The following is a 26377-nucleotide window of genomic DNA, read 5'->3' as shown; positions in this document are numbered from 1 at the left end:
ACGGTTGTAAGTAAAAAGGTTCATTTTGAGCAGATGGGGTGTTAAGGTGGGATTACTTCTGGAATTCGAAAAGGTGGGATTATTTTGAGCAGATTGGCGAAAGGTGGGATTATTCTTTTCAATTTTTCCTATATTTTTAGTATCTTCTCTTTTTTTAAAACTAATATTCTGTCTACTTTTTAATAAATTCAACTAACCATCCTAAAATTCCGTGAAATTAAAATGTTTCATTTATTGTTACACAAAAGGGGTAAAAGTTTTATTATATGAAAGTACGTAATTAGCTGCTTATTGATAGGTTCCTAACAAATTTTCACATGAATATGTTTTCCCTTCAAATAATTCATAAAAGATGGTCTAATGAGAAGTGATTACTCGAACTTGATTTGATCTGGATAAGCTAAAGTACAACTATTGACCCGATGTTGTTTCTTAGTGGCATGGTGCGTTCACCCTTGTAAATGTGACATAATATAACTAATTGACTAATTTGAGTTTGTCTTAAAGTATTTGTCCAAAATTGACCCGATTTGAACAAGAATTAGTTTGATATATATCGAGATCGGAGATTTATGCGACCCTAAAGGTTAGACTAGTGTACGGTGTAGTATTGCATACATTATATTAAAATTATTATTACTACCTCCGTTAAATATTAGTTGCAACTTTGGAATATTTATGTCTCTCAAATAATACCCAAAGTTGCAACTAATATTTAACAGATGTAGTATTTTTATTGAAAACACATTACGGAGTATATTATAATTATAATATGATTAATAAATATTTCCCTTAAGTTAAAAAAAAAAAACAAAATCAAAACACACAACCCAAACTAATTAGGCGCTTAAACTCACTTTCATGTTTAATTAGCCGTCAATATTCAAGAAAGGAAATAAAAAAAAAGTCCTCTCAGATTTGTAAAACCTTGTTTTGCTTGAGAGTTGAGAGTCATTGCAGTTCGCATCCAAACGCTAATAGAGTGAAAAACAAATTCCTTGAATTCGTTGAAAGACCATTCACAAGACAGTTCCTTCAATTCCTTGAAAGACCAAGGTAAGATAGTATTCATAATTTTGTTAGGTTTTGTGTTTTATTGTATGAAATATACGGTAATTTAACTTCTTTTAATTTGAATATGGTACCAATTGCACCCTCTCGTCGACAAATTTGTATTCTAATAGTTGATATGCTTGAAAAGAATTATACTCTAAATTTTATCAATTTTGCGATTTTGGCGTGAATGTTGTGTTCAATTGATTTGTATTCTTTAATTTTCTCCTTTTCGGATGGTATCATATATATTTTAGATTAATTAATTCGATTTTTGTAAAGGTTAATTGATTTTTTTTGGGTATAATCTATTCTATTTTTTTTAGGTCAAGTCTGTGATAGTTAGTGTACTATTCAATTTCTTTGTTCATATTAGTTCTTTGCATGCTCTGGTAATTGATCTATTTGGTCTGAATACATGTAAACAAATCAATTGTGGGTATGATATGCACAAGTTTCAGATATGTTGCTTATATACGATGATATATTGCTTCTGATCAGTTTACTGCTTGGTAAAATTGATATGCTTTTCTTAACTGATATCATGCTTGCATCCGCTGAAATATTGATTCTGAGTAGTCTAATGCTAGATAAAATTAATTTGTTTTTTCTTAAGTGCTATATTGTTTGGATGCGCTGATATATGCTTATGATCAGTCTAATGGGATACGTGGGGAGGGGTTATATTTGATGGGTGCAGATTGACTTGGGTATGACTACTTAGTAATTATTATTATTATTTTTTTTTATTATTATTACTTATCATTTTTTTTAAAACTAGCTCTCTTCGGATTCATAGCTCTTCTTTCACATGGATACTCTGGATGTTCAAAAGAGGTTAGAGTGGATGAGGTCTTGTAGACACCTAAAAATGTCTCCCTAAAACCAAACCCGATGATAAATAACCTTTCACCGCCTCTATTGGTCGGGTTTAGTATTTAAACCCGAGAGTGCTTTAAAAATCGTATTTTATTAAATTCTTATTTTTAAAAGGTCCATGGATTAGTCTTGGTATTTGGTAAAAGCATAGTTTTAATTTTAGCCCAAGCTTGTTAATTAATTTTAAGCCCAAACCTTTTATTTTATTATTTTATTATTTATTTTTGGCCCAAATATTTTATTTATTTTTATTTCATTATTTTCTTATTTTAGCCCGAATAATAAAAGTCAGGAAAAAGCCCGAAATTATCAATCGGCACTTAAAAAGTCGAAAGAAATTAGGGTTAAAAATGAATTTAGACGGAAAAATGGACTGGAACTGACCGTGTCACGGTATAGCCTGACCGTGTCACGGAAACCCTTCCCGTCTGACGGGGGGACTTCCCGTGACACGGGGGTCTGCCGTGCCACGGGATGTTCCGTGTCCTTTCCGCGTAAACCCTTAACGCGTTTTTCATTCCGTTTTCTGAAAATTTCCCGCGTCGCTCCAAAACTGTACAGTGTCACGGGAAAGTGTACCGTCTGACGGTACAGTCTGACCGTGTCACGGTACAGTCTGACCGTGTCACGGTATACTTTTTTAGGTTTTTTTTTATCATTTTAGGGTTCCGTGTGCTCCTTCAGCACATTTTCCCTATAAATACCCCCTCATTTCTGATGTACGGGGCAACTAGAATTTGATGATTCTTATTTTCTCTCTTCTATGCTATTAACCTAAACACTAGCCTACCCTTTTCACTTCAAAATTCCTTCTTCAAGCACTCAATGGAGTCCATATTTCACTCGAGGTTCTGTCCTTAAGCCAAGGCGTGAAAGGTAGAATCGTTTGAGGGTTTGGCCCCAAAATCAACTTTATTTTATTTAATTTAATTTAGTTATTGTTTTATTATTTCCTTGAAGTTACTAACTCGTTTATTATTTTGTAGTTGCAAGCAAACAGATTCAAAGTAAGGATCATGCTCTTTTTATTATTATTTTTCTAACGAATTTTTTTTATGTTGTTAGAATTATGATTAAATTGGTTTTTATGTTAATGTTGGTTCTATTATTTATTTTGGTCACCATATTGCATGTTTAAGGGAATATGTAATTGAAAATCACGCCTAAATAAGATAATTTGGACAACCGGTTTAGGTTCCTTTTTAATCTTATTATTAATTGAAGTGATCACCAAATTTTTAGAATTATGTGTGCATTAATTTTAAACCAATTTAGCTAAATAATAGTTTGGAGCGAATTGAATATTTTGTTTGTATACCTTTGAGATCACAGGAATGCTCTTCAATTTAAGAATCGAGTAGAGGCCAATACGGGCGAATGTGACTCCATGACTCACTTCGTACCATCATCCCTGATCCTCCTTTCGTGGTTCCGAACCATATGGAGTTAGTAATCTCATGGATTATGAATGGGGTGTAAACTTCACGGGTCAATTGTTGTTGACTTCGTTGTCCCTTATCGTGATTGCCTTTTATGATCCGTGAACGGTTTACAAGTTCCTTAAAAACTTGTTGGCGGCTCCATACTTTATTTGTCCCTAATCGTTGTCCCTAATCGTAATGACAATTCTCACTTCCTATGAGTGCCAAGCATATTCACACATGTTTTTAACGTAGGCGCACTTCAAAGATTTGAGTGATCGGTATTTAATTAAGATGAGTGGATGAGAATTGAAAGATTCTTGAAAAAATATTCCTGTGATTAATTTGGCATTTTTTGCATTTGCATAGACGTTTTAACGTCGCATTCAGGTCTGTCCCGTAGGAAAAATTGGATAACTTGGTTGCGCGCAAAAGCAAATAGGGCATCAGTCAGATTTTCTGACTGCTGTGTCACGGCAGAGTCTGCCGTGTCACGGCAGTCCTAAAATCATTCCGGTAGCCTATTTTCTTTTCTCATAGTCGACTTCCTTCGATTTTTCTGAAAAAACGTATGTGTTCTACATGCGTCTTAGCCCCGGGGGATTTAAGCTCTATCGACCCAAAAACGCTCATGGCAATAAGGGTTCATCCGAGTTATTCAATCCACCCAAACCATGGAGTCGAGTTCCATTTCATCACGAACTCGCGGAGCCGCCTGTTGGCATACACCCTCAAGGGAGACTGCCTTGCTAATGCGTCCAAACTCTTAACCATGGTACCCCTTTGACACCCAAAGCTTGACCAATAGTTGAACATAGATCTCGACCCTAGGTTGCGAACTTTTTTACATCATTGTGCCTAAATGCTATGTGGTTGTTTGGTGCTAACCCTCATGTGTTTGCTCTTTTTGTTTAACCCATGAACGAGGGTTTTTATTCTCACATAGTAATTAGTACGAACTTAAATTCGATTAAAATCTGAAAAAATCACAAAATTGACCTGGAACTGCGCACCGTGTCACGACATGTTCTGCCGTGTCACGGTGAACAGTGCCGTGACACGGGAAAGTCTACCGTTTGACGGTAGACTGCACCGTGTCACGACAGTCTGCACCGTGACACGGTGCCCAGGAAAGTGTCCTGTCAGTCTTTTTCTCGATTTTTGTGCGAATGTTGTGTCCAGTTTTGAGTCGTGTCTAGCTATACGGTCTAAACACGCGTCCATAACCTCACTTAATCACTCACATGTCGTGTTCACACAATTTTTTTGCTTTAAGTCGTGCACCACTTTTTTGACCGTATTTTAAGGAAGTCTTGTTTTGGTGTTAAAAAAAAAAGGAAAGAGAGACTCCCGTGACACGGGAATTTATCCCGTCTGACGGGAGAAATGTCCCGTGCCACGTCACCCCTATCAAAAAAAAAAAAGGAAAGAGAGACTCCCGTGACACGGGAATTTATCCCGTCTGACGGGAGAAATGTCCCGTGTCACGGAAAAAAAATAAAAAATGTCAAATATTCCCGTGACACAGGATGCTATCCCGTCTGACCGGAGAAATGTCCCGTGTCACGGAAGCAAAAAAAAAAAAAAAAGGCGTCAGTCAAGTCTTCCGTGTTAATTTGGTCCTCGCGTCAGTCATTTTGGTTATTGTTCACATGTCTAGCCATACGATCATACCACGAGTCTTATAACATCACTTAGTCACTCACGAGTCAAGTATAGTCCACACACTTTCTTTATGTTCCGACTCGAGTCGTGCACCAGGTCGTTTATGATCGTATATTAGGTTCATGCACCCTTTTTTCGTCATAATAAAAAATGAGTTGAGTTTTCTCACCTATTTTCAAATGTCTATTTTTTTTCCTTCCTTTCCTATCTTGAGCAATGCGTCAAACAATTAAGTGAATTATGTCACAATACTTGTTCAAGGAACAGAGATAGACCAATACGGTTCGAGCCATTACCGCAACAATCTCTCAGATCTAATAGGCGATCAAAGAGAACTTTGTCATCTCCGTTACTCATCACCTTTCAATGGCCACTAAAGAAGACATTGAGAACATCAACAAATCCATTGAGGCACTGTCTTCCATGATGCAAACCCTTACCACTAGGGTCACTACCATGGAACAAAACAAGGTCACTGTTTCCACCCTTACAAACTGAAGGAACAAATGAGTAAGATTTCTGAGGATTTCGGCCTCCCACTCCTTTGAATGTGAAGGACAGACTTCCTGAAAAGTTCTCCACTGCTGATATTCCAAAGTTCAAGCCTACTGACAATCCAATATTCCATTTGAAGGCGTTCTCTGCAACCATGGCTCTTAAGGGATTGGACGTAACACTCTTCCCTACGATGTTCCCTCTCTCCTTAGAACATGCTTGCCAACAATAGCTCTATTCCCTAGATGCCAAGCGTACTGTGACTTGGCAAGATGTCACCGAAAGTTTCATGAATCGTTACAAGTGTAACATTCAAACTAAAACTTTTGAATGTGAACTCTCCATTCTCAAACAGAAAGAGAATGAAGGCTTCACCGCTTACCTGAATAGGTGGAGGGAAAGAGCTTCACTCTTGGTAGATCCCCCCAAAGAAAGAGAGATGGTTCGCCTCTTTATTCAAAATCTAACTCATAAATATAGGGAACATCTCAAATTTCTTCCACTGAACACTTTCGAAGCTGTATACGACATCAGCATCAATATCGAGGATGAGCTAATAAAGACTGCTGGTAGTAACAATAATAACACTTGGAAAAACAAGAAGATCGACCATCCTTATTCTTGGTCTTCGAAGCACGAAAATACTACCAACAATATAAGCCAAGTTGATCTCAATGAAGTGTTAGCTCTTGATACTCCATTGCCCAAGAAGAAAAGAACTTACACTCCTTTAGGAATGACTTATGATGCGGCCTTTGATCGCCTTTACAGTTAAGGCCTGATCACACCTATTGGACCATTTTCAGAGCCAAAACCTGAAGAAAGGAGCGCCAAATGCAATCCCAATGCCCATTGCAAGTAACATCAAGGAAGGGGCCACACTACGGAGCAATGTTGGAATTTAAAGGACGTCATTCAAGACTTGATGGATGCAAATAAACTTCCTGTCCCTCCAGGCGGCAAAAAGTAATGAATACAAGGCACACAGATCCTTCGTGCAAGATTTCATGCTTTTTTTTATTCTTTTGTTTCAACCCTCTCCCCCAATAAGTCTAGCGTAGGTTCCCGTTATCCATGTGTCTATGTGTCACATCTCTTACCTTCTTCATAAATGAGCATCTCTTTCTTACATTCGATCATGTGATTAGCAAAAAAAAAAAAAAAAAAAAAAAAAAAAATTGCTGAACTAAACACAAGGTACACCAATGATTTGAGGCACCTTTGCAACCCTGTCATTCCCCATTAACCACTCAATCACATATCCAGTTCTTCATCAACCACTTTGAGCCTCGTCTAACGTTTGGCCTTCATTTCTTCAACCCACATTCACTCAACTCTGGGATTTGAAGATGTGTAATTGTATAACATTCAAAAAGCAAAAAAAAAAAAGTAGCAAAGCAAAAATAAAACAATGTCTAAAGGTAAGTGTTCCAATGTCTTTGATATGAACACGTCTCAAATTGCGTCTCTCATCGAGTGCTTGGTACCGTGCCTGAGAAACATGAATGCTAAGTGAGTGATGGACCGCATGATCTGAGATTGCCTACATTGATTCAAAAGAATGAAAAAAAAAAGTTCAAAGCAAAAAAAAATATGTTTAAAATAAACTTGCAAAATTCAAAATTTTCAAATACACAATTGCATATCTTGGGGATTCTCTCGGGTCTTGAGCCTTTTACCCCTTTCTTCCTTAAACCATCAACTTAACCACATTACAACCCTTGAAAGACCTCTTTGAGGTGTACATACACTTGTGCAAAGTTCGGTTAGAGCTACGTTCGGCCTGATTCCTAATGGATACGTAGGCAACCTCACATCGAGGTGCGGCCACATTCATATTCATATCCATGCATGATCGAGTCAAAGAATATCCAATGCTTATCCCTAACCATTTAGAGCTAGACTTGGGGGCTTGAACCCAAATCACATTAGCTTACCCAGCCTGAAGTCTTCAGGGCTATTACCCTTGCAGCCAACCTTAGTATCACATTCACACACTTCACTCACACATCCATATCAATCATCCTTCCCTTTAAGAGCACTTTATCATGAAATCTTGTTTCAACACTGTGCATGCTTCATCATATTTAAAGACAACATTCAGTAGAAGAAACATTGCATACTTGCTTAGCTTCCTGACCTGAGCAATGTTCATTGTTTCGCATAATGTGCTAAGAAACATTTATATATCAATGATTTTTAATCATACAAAGAATATCGTGCTTAGCTCCCTGACCTAAGCAACGTTCATTATGTAATAATCACTATACGTGCTTAGCTTCCAGACCTAAGTGACGTTCAAAACGCTTCTTTACACCATATATGATGCTTAGCTCCATGACTTAAGTTCATTCATCTATCGTGTCATATGATGTAATTGTCCTTAGCCTCCTGGCCTAAGAGCTTGCATCATGCATACATTATTTTCAGGACAAGCAATTCAATCCATACGATTCATTTCGTCTTGCTCAAGTAGGAAGTTCAAAACTTCTTTCCTTTTTCATTATTTTATTTTGGGGAAATTCAAAAAACTTTTTCCAAGTTTTCATCGAAGGAAGTTCGAAAATAAAAGTTCAATTTTTACATCTTTCTTTTTCGGGAAAAAGTCGGTACCCTCCACTCATGATAAAAATTGATGGAAAATTTTTGCTTTTGCATCTTCGTTTGCTTGTGTCTGCACACACACATATATATACACACACACACACACACTCACAAGTCATACACATGTCATGTCATGTCAAGTCAAACTTGGTCAAGTCAGTTGGTCAAGTCAATCATAGTCTATACGAGTCCCCTGGCAAATTTTATTTTGCAGGTCTTATCTACAGCCCACGTTCGGGGACAAGCGAACCAACTACAACCCACGTTCGGGACAAGCGAACCAACTACAGCCCACGTCCGGGGAAAAGCGGACCATCTACAACCCACGTCCGGGGACAAGCGGACCACCATCATTTCATGACGCAAGGTTCTCGATACGCAGAGACTTGCAATCTCATCATCTTTCGACTTTCCTCAAGCATGGAAAGTATATCCGGTGGATTTTTTTTCAAGTATAGAAAACCGCCAAGTCGGCTTTCCTCAAGCATGGAAGGCATTATCGGTGGAATTCTTCAAGCATAGAATGACACCATATTCATCAGTCGGCTTTTCTCAGGCTTGGAAAACGTTATCGGTGGATTTTTCTTCAAGTATAGAAAACCGCCAAGTCGGCTTTCCTCAGGCTTGGAAAGCGTTATCGGTGGATTTTTCTTCAAGTATAGAAAACCGCCAAGTCGGCTTTCCTCAGGCTTGGAAAGCGTTATCGGTGGATTTTTCTTCAAGTATAGAAAACCGCCAAGTCGGCTTTCCTCAGGCTTGGAAAGCGTTATCGGTGGATTTTTCTTCAAGTATAGAAAACCGCCTGTTGAGTCCCTTAGGTTTTGATTGATAGTTTTGAATGATGACAAACAGCTAAGGGAAACAGGTCTTTGAAAGTGTTCAATACAGTTGGGGGAACCAACTAAAATAGAACACTGTTTTCCTAGATAAGTTATTGATTATATGAGTTATCTATTGCACTAACTTGTCTTTATACAGGAAACAATTATATGATAAAAGTGTTATGTACTGGTAGGGAACCAGTATGTACTGTTTCCATGGTTGCTACGTGGTACAGCAGTCACTTACTTTATATTGTGCATTAACCTTATTGATTGTGCAGAATATAAGTTGATTCCAAGTCTTGAAGCAGATAGGACTTTCGAAGAGATTGAAGAAAGTTCCATTGGTTACAATTGAGGTTATCTAAAGAAGGTTTTCAAGACTTGAAGTTTACATGAAGGAAGATCCACATCAAGAAAGAGCTTTTTAGGATCTTCATGTAAATGCTCCGTAGTATGGTTTATTAATGGATATATAAAGTGCTTTAAATATATCGAGCATCGTTGTGAAATTTGGTACAAGGATTGGAACAAATTTCATAACATGTTCAACTCAGGGAACCAGGTCTGGGGACCAGGTTAACTGATCAGGTTATTAGAGCTGCGATTTTAAAAAAGATTTTATAAAAAGATTTTTTATTGAAAATTCAGTTTTGAAAATATATCTTGGCAGCTGTAAATAGATGTGATATAATCTTTAAATACTTAAAAACTAGGAGTAATTATCTTGAGTTGATTTTATCTTATAATAGAATCAATTAAAGATAAATACTTACCTAAATCATGTTTATCTTATTGGCATGATTTATGGTAACTAGGGTTTCGGTTTTCTAAGACTATAAATACAATCTATTCGCTAATAATCTAAATAGATCTCTCACACGCATAAAAAGGAGTTTTTCATTATTGAGAGCAAAAGCACTAAATCCATTATTGAATCATATACAAGAGCATCTAGTGTTTAATATTTTCTCTACATTAACTTTTGAGAGTTAGATCATTAGAGAGTTTTGATCTTGTAATTGAGTCTTTGGCAAAGAGGCTAAAGGCTGGGTGAGTGTTTGTGAGTTCAAACACGTTTAGAACTTACGAGGGTAAGTTGAGAGCATACTCGGAGTAGAGTGTGGGGTTTGCTGGTTCCCGGAGTAGGGAACAGCAGAGTGTTCTTTGTCTTTGTTATTCGGAGTAGATTAATAAAGGACTTAGGATAGGAGGACGTAGGCCAGAGTTGGCTGAACCTCGTTAAATTTGTTGTGTTCTTTATTGCTTTATTATATTCCGCTGCATAAGGGAACCAGCACAACTGGTCCCTTAACCATAATTCGAAAAGAAGCAAAAATTGCCAACGATTACTTAACACTCAATTCACCCCCCCCTCTTGAGTGCCCATAGAACCTTCAATTGGTATCAGAGCCTAAGCTTCTCGAAAGAGTAACATCTAGAGGAGTTAAGAATGAGTACTCAAGAATTAAGTGCAATCGGTTATGACAACAAGTCACCCAAGTTTAATGGAAATAATTATGCTTGGTGGAAGAACAGGATCCAGAATGTTATTATGGGTATTGATTATGAATGCTGGCTCGTAGTTAAAAATGGTCCAAATATCATTCTCAAGATAGATGTTGAGGGGAACCAGGTTCCCAAGAAAGATAGCGAATTGGTCACTGCTGATTACAAGTTGCTGGAGAAGAATGCTAAGGCAATGTCAATACTACAACAAGCAATAGGTGAGACCGAAACAAATCGTATATCTGGCTGCAGTAGTGCTAAGGAGATATGGGACACCCTTGAACTTGCGTTTGAGGGAACCAGTGAGGTAAAACGGTCTAAAATTGATTTAATCATGTCTAAATATGAATTGTTTGCCATGAATAAAAATGAAAAAATCAATGATTGCTTTCGTAGGTTTATGACTATTGTAAATGATCTTAGATCTCTTGGTAAAAATTTATCTAACGAGGATCTTGTGAGAAAATTATTGCGTAGTTTAACAGATGCATGGACAGCCAAGGTAACAGCAGTATATGAAGCAAAGGATCTGTCTACCTTGTCTCTGGAACAGCTGATTGGTTCCCTTATGACTCATGAGATGCTGATTGACTCTAAGTCTGAGAAGGAACCAGCAAGAGGCATGGCGCTTAAGGGAACAGTAGAAGATGATGAAGATGAAATTAGCATGATTGCAAAAAGATTTGAGAGATCTCTTCGAGATCAAAGAAAGAATTTCAAAGGTAAGCATTTTAAAAACTATAAAAAATCTAACTCTAATTCTTCTTCTACAGGATGTTTCAAGTGTGGAGAAAAAGGACATCTTATTCGAGATTGTCCTAAGTGGAATGACAAACAGTCTAAATCCGGAGATAAACAAGCATACAAGAATGCCATGATAGCTTCCATGTGGGGAGACTCTGACTCAGGGTCAGATGAAGAAGAAGGATCACCCAACTCAGATGTTTGCCTAACTGCCTTTACAAACATCAAGGAAAACAGCACTGGTCCAGGAACCAGAGGGGGAACCAGTACATTCAACAAATGCTTTATGGAAAAGAAGGATGTACTACATGAACGCAAGGTAAGCTTAGAGCAAATTAGAGAAGATATGCATGAATATGATAGAGAAAATATGCTTGCTTGTATTGATTCCTTACTAGATGAATGCTATAAACTAAGTGAAACATACATAACTTGCAAAAGAGAATTAAAAGAAAAACGTGGTGAATGTAATATTGCTATTGCTAGTTGTGATCATCTAGAAGGAGTCTGTTATGAACTAAAAAATCAAGTAGCAGAACTAGAGGTTGAATTGGACAAGTGTAAAGTGGAACTAGAAAAGGAAAGATCGTTTGAACCAATTGATGGTGAAGAGGATCTGACCTCCTGGTTCCCTAGAGACTTATCAACCACTAGTGATACTCTTGATTTTTCAGTAGCTATAAGTAAAGCAAATTCGTGTACTAGAACTTCCTTGTTGAAGGCCTTTGAAACATTGGCTTACAACCTGGAAAACTCTCACAAGGAAATTGCTTCACTTAAAGCTGCACAGTTCACTGTTTCCCCTACAGGTACCAGTGTAGATGTCAGTAATACGATTGATAAGTATGAAAGTAATATTTGTGATTTGCATGCGGAAATCAATCAACTGAAAAAGGACAAGCAACCAGTGGTTGTTGACATGTCTATTGACTCTATGGTTTCAAAGCTTAATCTACAATTCGAAGCTTTAAAAAGTAACTTTGATTTTCTTAAAGAGAAAAACGAATTGTTAACTAAAACACTTGAAACCAGAGAAAAAGAACTTAATGATAGTCATAGACATGTGGACAAATTATTGAATGCTCAAGAATCCTTAAATTACCTGACTTCATCAAGAGGAAACAGAGGAAAAGTTGGTCTTGGTTATACTAGACAGAGAACCAGGACTAACTGGTCTCCCAGAGAAACCACCTGGATCAAAGAATATCAACGAGGCAAGTATGTCATGACTAAAGAGATGCATGTGTGTTTTCATTGTGGTAAAAATGGACATAAGATACATGAATGTCCAGCTAAGAAAATTAGTGCTAATAAGAACAGCAAGGGTGTAAAATATGTGTGGAGAAGAAAGGATCAACAAGATGTTAATGTTGTTGAAAAGGGACCCAAGTATGTTTGGGTTCCTAAAACTAATGTTTGATTTGCTCTTGCAGGATAGAGTGAAGGGAGACACCTATTGGTATTTGGACAGTGGTTGCTCAAGACACATGTCCGGGGATAAAGATCAATTCCTTTCACTAGTGGCCTTTGATGGAGGAAGTGTCACCTTTGGGGATAACAGCAAGGGAACCATCACTGGTTTAGGTAAGGTTGGTAAGACACTTTCTAACGCAATAGATGATGTTTATTATGTTGAAGGCTTGCAACATAATCTCTTGAGTATTTCTCAATTATGTGACAAAGGTAATAGAGTTGAGTTTCAAGCCAACCTATGTCACATAGTTAACTCACAAACAGGAGAACTTGTATGTGAGGGAACCAGGAAGCATGATGTTTACATCACCTTCTTAGATAAAATCCCTCAAGACAAGTCCATCTGTTTGAGAGCTGTTTCTGACAATAATCAATGGATTTGGCATAAGAGGTTTGGACATGCTAGCCTAACACTTCTAAACAAACTTAAAATACGTGACCTAGTTGTAGGCCTTCCTAACATTAAGTATGAAGCTGATAAAGTTTGTTCTGAATGTGTAAGGGGGAAACAGGTCAAAATTTCTTTTAAGCCTAAAACTATTATGAGTACCAGCAGACCCTTCGAACTTGTACATATTGACTTGTGTGGTCCCATGAGAGTACAAAGTCGAAGAGGTCATAGATATGTCTGTGTTATGGTTGATGATTATTCTAGGTACACTTGGGTAATGATGTTACACACAAAGGATGAAACGTTTGAAGAATGGGTAACATTGGTGAAACAAGTGGAGAACCAGCTCACCCACAAGCTGGTCTCGGTAAGATCAGACCATGGTACTGAATTTGATAATGCTAACTTTATTGATTATTGTAGGGAACATGGAGTTAATCACAACTTCTCAGCCCCTAGAACACCTCAACAAAATGGTGTTGTAGAAAGGAAGAATAGAACTCTTGAGGAGATGCCGAGGACGATGCTCATTGAGAGTGGTCTCCCAAAGAGTTTTTGGGGAGAAGCTGTTGACACTGCTTGCTATATATTGAATAGAGGTCTCATTAGACCAAAGTTAAATAAGACTCCCTATGAACTTCTTAAAGGTCGAAAGCCCAACATCACATACTTTCGTGTCTTTGGATGTAAATGTTATGTGCATAATAATGGGAAGAATCAACTTGATAAGTTTGATCCTAGAAGTGATGAGGGAATCTTTCTTGGATACTCTTCTCACAGCAAAGCATATAGAGTCTTCAATAAAAGGACTCTTTGTGTTGAGGAGAGTGTCCATGTCATTTTTGATGAATTTAACATGTCTTCTGAGATTGCGCAGGTACAACCTGATGAAGTGATTGGATTGATGGATTTCACGGGGAACCAGTATACTGGTCCCACGGATGAAGTACAAGCAGATCTAGGCCTACCAAATACTCCACCAGATGATAATGATGAAGTGCCTAGAGGAGAAAATGAAGATAATGAGGACTCTGAAGGGGAACCAAGTCCTGATGGTTCCTCAAATAATAGACAGGTAATGAGTTCAGGGGGAACAGAAGAAGGTACCACCCCTGAACCTGAGGTAAGTAATGATAGAGGAAACAGCATGAATGTGAATCCTCCTGGCTCCTCAGAAGAAGGAGAGATCCATGAACATGCTGGTTCCCAACTTAATGAGAAAGCACAAAACAGTCTTAATTTTAAAAGTTATAGATATCAATCTTCTCATCCCACTGATCAAATAATTAGTGATATAAATAAGGGGATTCAAACGAGAACAAATGTTTTTCAAAACTTTTGTGCTTTCTATTCTTTCCTGTCTAATGTAGAGCCTACTGACTATAAAATGGCATTGACTGATCCTGATTGGGTACTAGCTATGCAAGATGAGTTAAATCAGTTTCAGAGGAACCAGGTTTGGCACCTGGTTCCCCGTCCCAAGGAAAGATCAGTCATTGGCACTAGATGGGTCTTTAGAAACAAGTTAGATGACCTTGGTACTATAGTCAGAAACAAAACAAGGCTAGTGGTGCAAGGGTACAATCAACAAGAAGGAATTGACTATGATGAGACGTTTGCACCAGTAGCTAGGCTAGAGGCTATTAGGATTTTAATTGCTTATGCTGCTCACATGAATTTTAAGCTGTTTCAGATGGATGTAAAGACTGCCTTCCTCAATGGATATTTAAAGGAAGAAGTATATGTGGAGCAGCCACCTGGTTTTGAAGATGCACTGTTCCCCCAACATGTGTACAAGTTGGACAAAGCATTATATGGGTTGAAACAAGCTCCGAGGGCTTGGTATGAAAGATTGTCCAATTTCTTGATGGCAAATGATTACAAGAGGGGAACAGTAGACAAGACCTTGTTCATAAGAACCAGGGGGAAACACTTGATTGTAGTACAAATTTATGTTGATGATATTTTATTTGGTGCTACTAATCAGGTTTTATGTGATGAATTTGCTAATCTTATGCAGAGTGAATTTGAAATGAGCATGATGGGAGAACTAGGATTCTTCCTAGGGCTGCAGATTAAGCAAATGGATGATGGAATAATGATCCATCAACAAAAGTACTTAAAAGAGTTGCTGAAAAAATTCGGCATGGAGAACAGCAAAGCTTATGATACACCTGTTCCCCCATCTACAAAATTAGATGCTGATCTTAAGGGAAAAGATGTTGAAGCTTCTCTTTATAGAGGAATGATAGGTTCTCTACTTTACCTAACAGCTAGTAGACCTGACATTGTGTTTTCTGTTGGTTTGTGTGCTAGGTTTCAAAGCAATCCAAAGGAATCTCACTTGAAGGCTGTTAGAAGGATACTTAGGTATCTTGTAGGAACAGCAAATCTGGGATTGTGGTACCCCAAAGGCAGTACCATTGATCTTATTGGATACACAGATGCAGATTATGCCGGTTTCTTAGTTGATAGAAAGAGCACATCAGGTATGGCACACTTACTTGGCTCTTGTCTAATTTCATGGGGTTCTAAAAAGCAAAATTCAGTGGCCCTATCCACAGCAGAGTCTGAATATATAGCTGCAGCTTCATGCTGTTCCCAGCTACTGTGGATAAGGAACCAGCTGAAAGATTTTGGTGTTATTTATAAAAGTGTTCCTATTTTTTGTGATAACACTAGTGCAATCAATATTTCAAAGAATCCTGTGCAACACTCCAAGACAAAACACATTGAAATAAGACACCATTTTTTAAGAGACAATGTGGAAAAAGGATTGTGGAGATGTTGTTTTGTAAAAGTGAAGATCAAATTGCTGATATCTTCACAAAGCCTTTGTGTAGAGAGTCTTTTTGTAGGTTAAGAGTCCTTTTAGGTCTAGTTAGATTTTAGGTATTGGCTTCAATTACTTCCTTCAATGATTGGTTAGAATGGTATTCTCTTGTATAGTGTGTGTACATACTTATGTTGATATCTTTCAAGTGTTGTGTAGATGGTTCAAAATCTCAAAAGGATTGAGAATCATTGTTGTAAGAAACAGGTGGAATCAGGCTGAATTGCCAGAAACAGCGTGACATGGTTCTATACAGGTACCAGCAAAGGGAAACAGCAGACCAGCTCTGATATGTCATCCGATAATATCTTTTATTTTCGGAAGATTACTATAAGATATTTCCTTTTGGAAGGAATTTATCTTATTTCAGTTATTTAATCCCATATAAAAGGCAAACATATCATATGCCTTATTTATAGTTGGTTGAGATAATTATGGTAAAAGATAATTACCAAATTTTTGATTTCAATTTAAAAATATCCTTTACAGTTGCTTTTTATTGGCTCAACTAACTCTTTTCTTTCCTTCTTCTCTCTTTGTGCTTCATTATTAAAAAATTACACTAACCCTTTGTGCAGATCATCAATCATCATCACTCGAAATTCTCTTTCTCTCTCTCGTATGCTTTAAATTCATCATTGTTCATTCGGTTACTGTTCACTCAAGGAACCAGCTCAGTCTCAGGGGGAACATCAGAAGGAAGCTCAAATGTCCTTAAGCCCGAAGTTGGAGGAAATTCGGAAAAGTCAGAGTGAAGAGGATGAAATAGAGATTGTTGGTTACAATGAGGAGACACTCATTGTTAAGACCATGGTACGAAGTAGAGTAACTCAATCTTCATTAAAGAAGTTCAGTGAGAAGGTGTAGGAGGAACAATCCATTAATTCTCTTCCGGAAACCAAGAGAAAAAGGGTACCAGCAAGAACCTTTCACACCACAAAAGGGTGGAGGTCTTTGCTTGATTGATGTGATGCTAGTCTTGTACTCGTTATGCAACAAGGAGAACTTTATGAATAAGTGCGGATCTCTCATGATTTATAAAAAAAAAAAAAAAAAAAAATAGAGGAACCAGCAGGTCAGGAAGTGGTTTTGAAACAGATTGGGGAATCACAAGAATATGCTTAGTAATATAATGATTTTGGTTTAAGCAGAGCATGGTGACAAGGATGAAGAGGAATCAGATGATAATACAGAAGATGTTGCAAAGTTCGAGGAGGAGGAAGGGAACGAGAATGATGATGAGGAGTGATGCTGTTTCTGTTCTTGTTTCCTCACCCTCATGTTTATTCTAAAATAACTGATTTTGTTGGTCTGACTACTTCTCTCCATTCCATGAACTTTCTTTTTGGATGGATTTGGGCTTCTTTGGTTGAACTTTGTTGGCTTGTATGAACTACTAACTCTGCTATGGTATGAACTGTTTGACTAATCTCTTTTTGCAGCATAATGCTTGAATGGTGGTTGATGCCATTGTATGGATAAGCACATTAACTTGTGCACATTGCTTTTACTTGTGGATACTTTTTAATGATGCCAAAAGGGGGAAGTAGTTTGAAGTTGAAGCCTAAGGTTTAGCTAGTTTAGATTGAGTTAGTTTGAGGTTTAGCTAGTTTAGATTGAGTCAGTTTGAGTCTTTTTATTTCGTATTTTCTATTTTCTTTATAGGGGACCAGTTAGCCTAACTGACTTGTTCCAAAGAGTTTTGAGTCCTTGAAGTTTTTGACGGTTTTCTTTTTGAGCATGTCCACAGGTTCAAGAACTTCAAGAGTTTGTCATCATCAAAAAGGGGGAATTTGTTGAGTCCCTTAGGTTTTGATTGATAGTTTTGAATGATGACAAACAGCTAAGGGAAACAGGTCTTTGAAAGTGTTCAATACAGTTGGGGGAACCAACTAAAATAGAACACTGTTTTCCTAGATAAGTTATTGATTATATGAGTTATCTATTGCACTAACTTGTCTTTATACAGGAAACAGTTATATGATAAAAGTGTTATGTACTGGTAGGGAACCAGTATGTACTGTTTCCATGGTTGCTACGTGGTACAGCAATCACTTACTTTATATTGTGCATTAACCTTATTGATTGTGCAGAATATAAGTTGATTCCAAGTCTTGAAGCAGATAGGACTTTCGAAGAGATTGAAGAAAGTTCCATTGGTTACAATTAAGGTTATCTAAAGAAGGTTTTCAAGACTTGAAGTTTACATGAAGGAAGATCCACATCAAGAAAGAGCTTTTCAGGATCTTCATGTAAATGCTCCGTAGTATGGTTTATTAATGGATATATAAAGTGCTTTAAATATATCGAGCATCGTTGTGAAATTTGGTACAAGGATTGGAACAAATTTCATAACATGTTCAACTCAGGGAACCAGGTCTGGGGACCAGGTTAACTGATCAGGTTATTAGAGCTGCGATTTTAAAAAAGATTTTATAAAAAGATTTTTTATTGAAAATTCAGTTTTGAAAATATATCTTGGCAGCTGTAAATAGATGTGATATAATCTTTAAATACCTAAAAACTAGGAGTAATTATCTTGAGTTGATTTTATCTTATAATAGAATCAATTAAAGATAAATACTTACCTAAATCATGTTTATCTTATTGGCATGATTTATGGTAACTAGGGTTTCGGTTTTCTAAGACTATAAATACAATCTATTCGCTAATAATCTAAATAGATCTCTCACACGCATAAAAAGGAGTTTTTCATTATTGAGAGCAAAAGCACTAAATCCATTATTGAATCATATACAAGAGCATCTAGTGTTTAATATTTTCTCTACATTAACTTTTGAGAGTTAGATCATTAGAGAGTTTTGATCTTGTAATTGAGTCTTTGGCAAAGAGGCTAAAGGCTGGGTGAGTGTTTGTGAGTTCAAACACGTTTAGAACTTACGAGGGTAAGTTGAGAGCATACTCGGAGTAGAGTGTGGGGTTTGCTGGTTCCCGGAGTAGGGAACAGCAGAGTGTTCTTTGTCTTTGTTATTCGGAGTAGATTAATAAAGGACTTAGGATAGGAGGACGTAGGCCAGAGTTGGCTGAACCTCGTTAAATTTGTTGTGTTCTTTATTGCTTTATTATATTCCGCTGCATAAGGGAACCAGCACAACTGGTCCCTTAACCATAATTCGAAAAGAAGCAAAAATTGCCAATGATTACTTAACACTCAATTCACCCCCCCCCCTCTTGAGTGCCCATAGAACCTTCACCGCCAAGTCGGCTTTCCTCAAGCTTGGAAAGCATTATCGGTGGATTTTTCTTCAAGTATAGAAAACCGTCAAATTCCTTTGTCGGCTTTCCTCAAGTATGGAAGGCATTATCGGTGGAATTCTTCAAGCATAGAATGAGACCAAATTCGTTCGTCGACTTTCCTCAGGCATGGAAGGTATTATCCGGTAGCTTTCTTCAGGCTTAGAAAACTGCCAAACTCTTCAGTTGGCTTTCCTCAAACATGGAAAGCGTTTCAACCAATGTCACTCGATAGATTCCTTCAAGCTTAAGAAGCTGCCAAACTCGTTTGTCACCGACACACTGGTGCCAGATACGTATTCTATCTCGTTACTCTTTTATCTGTGGAATTAACATTTTTCTGCAGGTATCGGCGTATACAGAATGATTTAGGATCGCAGAGCATCTTAAATCATTCTCCGTCCCTATCGACTACTTTGACTATCGTTTTCGAAACTAACGTTTCTACAAACTCAGTCAAAGTGGGGGCTTCTGTAGACACCTAAAAATGTCTCCCCAAAACCAAACCCAATGATAAATAACCTTTCACCGCCTCTATTGGTCGGGTTTAGTATTTAATCCCGAGAGTGCTTAAAAAATCGTATTTTATTAAATTCTTATTTTTAAAAGGTCCATGGATTAGTCTTGGTATTTGGTAAAAGCATAGTTTTAATTTTAGCCCAAGCTTGTTAATTAATTTTAAGCCCAAACCTTTTATTTTATTATTTTATTATTTATTTTTGGCCCAAATATTTTATTTATTTTTATTTCATTATTTTCTTATTTTAGCCCGAATAATAAAAGTCAGGAAAAAGCCCGAAATTATCAATCGGCACTTAAAAAGTCGAAAGAAATTAGGGTTAAAAATGAATTTAGACGGAAAAATGGACTGGAACTGACCGTGTCACGGTATAGCCTGACCGTGTCACGGAAACCCTTCCCGTCTGACGGGGGGACTTCCCGTGACACGGGAGGTCTGCCGTGCCACGGGATGTTCCGTGTCCTTTTCGCGTAAACCCTTAACGCGTTTTTCATTCCGTTTTCTGAAAATTTCCCGCGTCGCTCCAAAACTGTACAGTGTCACGGGAAAGTGTACCGTCTGACGGTACAGTCTGACCGTGTCACGGTATACTTTTTTAGGTTTTTTTTTTATCATTTTAGGGTTCCGTGTGCTCCTTCAGCACATTTTCCCTATAAATACCCCCTCATTTCTGATGTACGGGGCAACTAGAATTTGATGATTCTTATTTTCTCTCTTCTATGCTATTAACCTAAACACTAGCCTACCCTTTTCACTTCAAAATTCCTTCTTCAAGCACTCAATGGAGTCCATATTTCACTCGAGGTTCTGTCCTTAAGCCAAGGCGTGAAAGGTAGAATCGTTTGAGGGTTTGGCCCCAAAATCAACTTTATTTTATTTAATTTAATTTAGTTATTGTTTTATTATTTCCTTGAAGTTACTAACTCGTTTATTATTTTGTAGTTGCAAGCAAACAGATTCAAAGTAAGGATCATGCTCTTTTTATTATTATTTTCTAACGATTTTTTTTATGTTGTTAGAATTGTGATTAAATTGGTTTTTATGTTAATGTTGGTTCTATTATTTATTTTAGTCACCATATTGCATGTTTAAGGGAATATGTAATTGAAAATCACGCCTAAATAAGATAATTTGGACAACCGGTTTAGGTTCCTTTTTAATTTTATTATTAATTGAAGTGATCACCAAATTTTTAGAATTATGTGTGCATTAATTTTAAACCAATTTAGCTAAATAATAGTTTGGAGCGAATTGAATATTTTGTTTGTATGCCTTTGAGATCACAGGAATGCTCTTCAATTTAAGAATCGAGTAGAGGCCAATACGGGCGAATGTGACTCCATGACTCACTTCGTACCATCATCCCCGATCCTCCTTTCGTTGTTCCGAACCATATGGAGTTAGTAATCTCATGGATTATGAATGGGGTGTAACCTTCACGGGTCAATTGTTGTTGCCTTCGTTGTCCCTTATCGTGATTGCCTTTTATGATCCGTGAACGATTTACAAGTTCCTTAAAAACTTGTTGGCGGCTCCCTACTTTATTTGTCCCTAATCGTTGTCCCTAATCGTAATGTCAATTCTCACTTCCTATGAGTGCCAAGCATGTTCACACATGCTTTTAACGTAGGCGCACTTCAAACGACGCCTACAGGTGTGCTAATAGGACAAACAATCTATATATAGATGGAGTTAATTCCTTTCTTCAATTTGCTTTTGGTGACTTAGAAACAAATAGTGATTTAGGAGAGGAGGAAAAGAAGGTACCTTGCCCTGGTAATCGATGCAACAATGGTCCACATAAAACAAGAGACGAAATTTACACCGACTTGATAGTGAATGGAATCGTGCAAGGTTATGTTCGTTGGATCTATCATGGAGAATTCAAACCCCCACAAAAGAAAAGTAGAAATGATTTGGGAGATAGTGCTCATGATGATATATTTAGAATGATCCATGACAGGTTTAGTCCCGGAGTTTCTAATAATGATGACATAGATGACATGTTAGATGAGGAGCAACAGCCTAAGGAGTTTGATCAACCTAGATATAAAAAGGATACAAAAGAGGCAAAAATGTTTGAAAATTTGATGAGAGATGCTCAACAAACTTTATACCCTGGGTATAATGAATTTTCTAAATTGTCATTCATTTTGAAGTTATTCCAAATCAAATGTATGGATGGCATGACTAATAAAGCTTTTACTAGTATGCTTCATATGTTCTGAAATGCTTTGCCTAAAGTTGCTGATTTGCCATCAAATTATTATGAAGCACATAAGATAATTACTAATCTTGGTTTCGATTATGAAAAAATAGAAGCATGTTAAAATGATTGTATGCTATTTTGGAAAGAGAATGCTAACCTTGAAAAGTGTTCCATATACGATACTAAGCGTGATAAAGCTTCTCCTAAAGTGTTACGCTATTTCCCACTAACTTTGAGGTTGCAAAGGCTATTCATGTCGTCCAAAACAGCAAATGAGATGAGGTGGCACTCTGATAAACGAGAAGATGACGGAGTACTTAGATACCCAGCAGATAGTGAAGCTTGGAAGCATTTAGATAAAGAATATCCTACTTTTTCTGCAGAGACTCATAACATTAGGTTGGGTTTAGCAAGTGATAGATTCAATCCATTTGGCGGGCTTAGAAGTGACTATAATATATGGCCAGTCGTGGTTGTTGTGTACAATCTCCCTCCATTGATGTGTATGAAACAACCTTACACAATATTATCTTTGTTAATTCCAGGGAAAAGTGGACCGGGAAATAACATTGATGTGGATTTGCAACCATTAATCGAGGAGTTAAAAGAATTGTGGGAAACTGGAGGTCAGACTTATGATGCTTCAAGTAATGAGTACTTTCAAATGCGTGCTTCATTGTTATGGACCATAAATGATTTTCCTGCGTATGCAAACTTATCAGGGTGGTCTACCAAAGGCTATAAAGCATGTCCTCATTGTATGAAAGAAACTAGCTCTGCTCGGCTACCAAATTAGGGGAAATGTTGTTACATGGACAATCGTCAATTTCTACCTACCGATCATAAATGGAGAGATAATAAATCCTTTAATGGGAAAGTAGAAAAAAGAGGTCCTCCTAGGAAATTATCTTCCAATGAGATTTTAGAACAACTAAAGGACCTTGAAGGCATGAAATTTGGTAAAACAATGAATTGCCAAAGAGGGATGATAATTGGAAGAAGAAAAGCAATTTTTTTGAATTGCCATATTAGAGTAACCTCTTACTTCGTCACAATCTTGATGTCATGCATATTGAAAAAAATGTGCTTGACAATATTCTTGGTACATTGCTAGATATTGATGGGAAGTCAAAAGACAATATAAAGGCTAGACATGATTTAAAGCATTTGAAGGTTATGAAACATCTTGCTCCTACATTATGAGATGGAAAGTGGCATATTCCTCCGGCACTATACACCTTGTCTAAGGCACAAAAGGAAAAAGTGTGTAAGTTTTTAGAGAATTTAAAGGTTCCCGATGGATATTCTTCTAACAGCTCTAAACGCATAAACCTCGATAAGCGTAAAATTTATGGTCTAAAGACCCATGATTGTTATGTGCTTATGGAACAACTATTGCCACTTGCAATTCGTTGGGTGTCCATACCCAAAGTGTACGATGTAATAGTGAAGTTGAGTACATTTTTCAAGGAACTCATCACTTCAGTAAAGACTTGTTTTTATTCTATACGTGTAAACAGAAAAAGATGAAGAAATTGGAGAAACAAGGGAGAATAATAACACCGCTGAGGGGGGCTATGATGAGGAAGGACGACAGATTGGTCAACCACTTGAACTTGAAGATGCATCTTTGGATACTGAACCATTGAACGACAAGGAACTCATAACTGTACCAGAGAATGAGGACCTTAACATTTCATCAGGTTTGACTTTATTATTCCTTAAAACATATATATATGACAATATGCTTCAAGTCATGTCAATTCACTACCCAGTGAGCTTATGCTTGATACAGGTGCTGCAAAAAAAAAAAAAGAGGAACAATATATTGTAGAAAGCTTACCCTGTTACCTCCTGGGGAAAAACTGAATGTGGAGTTTGACGATGATGGTGTGGCTATTGGTGATAATGCTTCATTATTTTCTTTCTTCTTGGGTCAACAAGTTCGAAATAAAGCTATATGTTCGGTACAAGTTAAATGTTGGGACGATTATAAATCTGAAACATTAGACCATTTGTGGGTTGCATCACGGTAATATGTTATCATAATAAACATGTTTATGGGGTTTTTCTTTCTCTTATTAACAATGAAACATTGTCAACTTGATGTATGAGCAATAATTAATTTATCTTTGTCTTTTGCAGGAGAAGTGGTCATTTGATGACCCTGAAAATAGGTGGGAGTGTGTTATGAAACATGCACAACGTTTATTCAGAGGTGCTAGGAGAAAATTGAAATCAAATTACTTTAATGATAAAAACTTGAAAACAAAAGAAGAACGTCTTAAAAATAAGCCTAGTCATCTGACTAAAGTGGAATGTAAGTTCTTGGTTGACTATTGGAGTGAAGAGGCGGTTATGGTAAAATATACAGATAGTATATCTTTATTCTTATATAATTAACGTATATTATGTATTAAATCCTTTTTATTGTAGGAGAAGAGCAAAAAAGCAAGTGAAAGTAGGGCACATCTGAAGATGCCTCACTATAATGGCACTAAAAGCTTCGGTCGCACTAGACAAGAAATAGTATGTAACAACTGCTCTTTCTAATTTTAACTTTTGATTCTTGCCATATATAGGACTACAATACTCTATGATGTCACATCAAGCCTTAATTACTACCTTTACTACATTTTATCATTTTCCAAAGAGCTCAAAAGGCTACACTAAATAAACTAATGAGACAAGCATCTGTTGCAGTTGTAAGTGGTTAGTGTTGCAGGCTGTTGTGGGTGGAGAGTGCTCCCCTGCTGTTGCTGCATTTTCTATGACCTGCACACAAGCCCTACACACTAGCCCCCTCCCTTCCTGCATACCAGCCCCTTCCCTGCCTGCACACCTGCCCCGACCCCCTCCTGCCAGATGCCACCTGCCTACACTTACCTACATCCCCTCCCTACTTGCACACCAGCCCCCCTTCCCTGGATTTCCTACATACCAACCTAGTCCTTTCATACATAACAACCCCCACTCCCTCCTACCACTTACCTGCCTGCTTTCACACTAGCCCCCCTCGCCCTAGCATTCCTGCACACCACGTCACCACCCACGCCCCCCTTCCCTGGCATTCCTGCACACCATGTCACCACCCACGCCCCCCTTCCCTAGCATTCCTGCACACCACCCACGCCCCTTTCCAGCACACACCTAATTATAATTTTTTGTTTTTTTTTTATTTTTTATTTTTTTTATTAGCTGAATTCTGAACACATGGAAAATTAAATTCTATTGTACATAACTAAATGTCATTAGCTTCCAAACCACTAAAATTTTACGAAGTAATTCTCGCACTTATTCAAAATATGCAAACGTACAATAATTAGGAGTGTAATTTGATTCTAAAAATTCTGTAATGTTTGTAGAGGAAGAAGAATGGCGGGAAGTGTTCTCGAGTTGATGTATTGGTTGCAACTCGTACAAGAAAATCTGAGAAGGCTGTGAATGCAATCAATTTGGCAATTAACACTCATGCAGTAGTAAGTTTATAAGTTTTATGTTTGTTATTTTCCATTTAACATTTACCATCTTATCTTCTAACTTAATAATGTTTATTCATAGGATGAGATAAACAAATTAAAGGAACAAAGAGAGCAAGGTCTTAATGAGAAAACAGATGAGCAAATTATTCAGGATGTGCTTGGCAAAGATACACATGGGTATTTGAAAGCATATGGACCTGGTAGAAGTATTATGCAACATTTTAAAGTAAAGCCCTCTCGAATTGATCTTACTCAAGAGGTGAATGAAGTTAAAAAGAAAGCAGATGAAGCAATTGAAGATGCAAGAAAAGAAGCTGAAAATGCTAGAACAGAAGCAGAATAGGCTAAATTAGAAGCTGAACAAGCCAAAAAAGAGGCGGAAGCTGTTAAGAATGACGTGGAAAGAAAAATTGCTGATAATAATGCAGTTTGGGAGAAGAAGTTTAGTCAACTTCTGGATTTTCTTGGAGCAGGAAGTTCATCAGATTCTGATGATTCAGGATGTCAAGGTTCAAAGGAATGAAGTAAGTAATGCTATCTTCACCGGTTATGCATTATACATTTTATCTTATATTCAATACAATTGTTACATTTTTTAAAGCTAAAGAATCTTGACCTCTTACGATTGGCTTAAAGCCTTCCTAAAACTCACATTCATTACGAATGGCTTATATTCATTACGATTGGCTTATATTCATTACGATTGGCTTATACCAACTTGATCATTTATCTATTTATTTATTGTAGGTAAAAAGGAGCGGAGCACAGACATATTGTCACATGGTATATATAGAGTATATATTGTTCTTTAGCAACATGATTTGAGTGTTCTTTTTTATTTTTTTTTTATTTTTTTTTGGGTAAGAGTGAGCTAGTGATGAGACAATGAGACAATTGATTTATAGTATGTTTGTATGTATGGATATCAAACTCAAGTATGTTTGAATGTACTGGATTCCAAGACATTAATATGATTTTTTTTAATGTTATGTATCTATTTCTGCAATGACAAATATAACATAT

General features: G+C 37.1%; 1 protein-coding gene across 2 annotated transcripts; it reads left to right on the top strand.

Annotated features, from left to right (window-relative positions):
• Positions 1-666: 666 nt before the first annotated feature.
• LOC110713392 lies at positions 667-25997 on the top strand. Of its 2 annotated transcripts, XM_021891845.1 has the most exons (5): positions 667-1056; positions 24018-24233; positions 24309-24401; positions 25238-25351; positions 25434-25997. In XM_021891845.1, exons 2-5 carry the CDS (start codon positions 24063-24065, stop codon positions 25695-25697), a joined length of 642 nt encoding a protein of 213 aa, XP_021747537.1. In that variant the 5' UTR covers positions 667-1056; positions 24018-24062; the 3' UTR covers positions 25698-25997. The 2 variants fall into 2 exon arrangements, with proteins under 2 accessions (XP_021747537.1, XP_021747536.1); XM_021891844.1 differs by lacking the exon at positions 667-1056 and having other exon boundaries at positions 23601-24233.
• The last annotated feature ends 380 nt before the right edge of the window (positions 25998-26377 follow it).

The sequence above is a fragment of the Chenopodium quinoa genome, unplaced genomic scaffold (assembly GCF_001683475.1).
Source record: "Chenopodium quinoa cultivar QQ74 unplaced genomic scaffold, ASM168347v1, whole genome shotgun sequence".
NCBI lineage: Eukaryota > Viridiplantae > Streptophyta > Magnoliopsida > Caryophyllales > Amaranthaceae > Chenopodium > Chenopodium quinoa.
Note: the sequence above shows the minus strand (reverse complement) of the source record. Positions and strands in the feature narration are given on the sequence as shown.

Bases quoted from the DNA above. Each gene is read 5' to 3' on its own strand.
- LOC110713392 (XM_021891845.1), top strand. From the start codon at position 24,063: ATGAAACATGCACAACGTTTATTCAGAGGTGCTAGGAGAAAATTGAAA. The intron at 24,234-24,308 runs GTAAAATATACA...TTTTTATTGTAG, and splicing joins GGAGTGAAGAGGCGGTTATG to GAGAAGAGCAAAAAAGCAAG. The intron at 24,402-25,237 runs GTATGTAACAAC...TAATGTTTGTAG, and splicing joins GTCGCACTAGACAAGAAATA to AGGAAGAAGAATGGCGGGAA.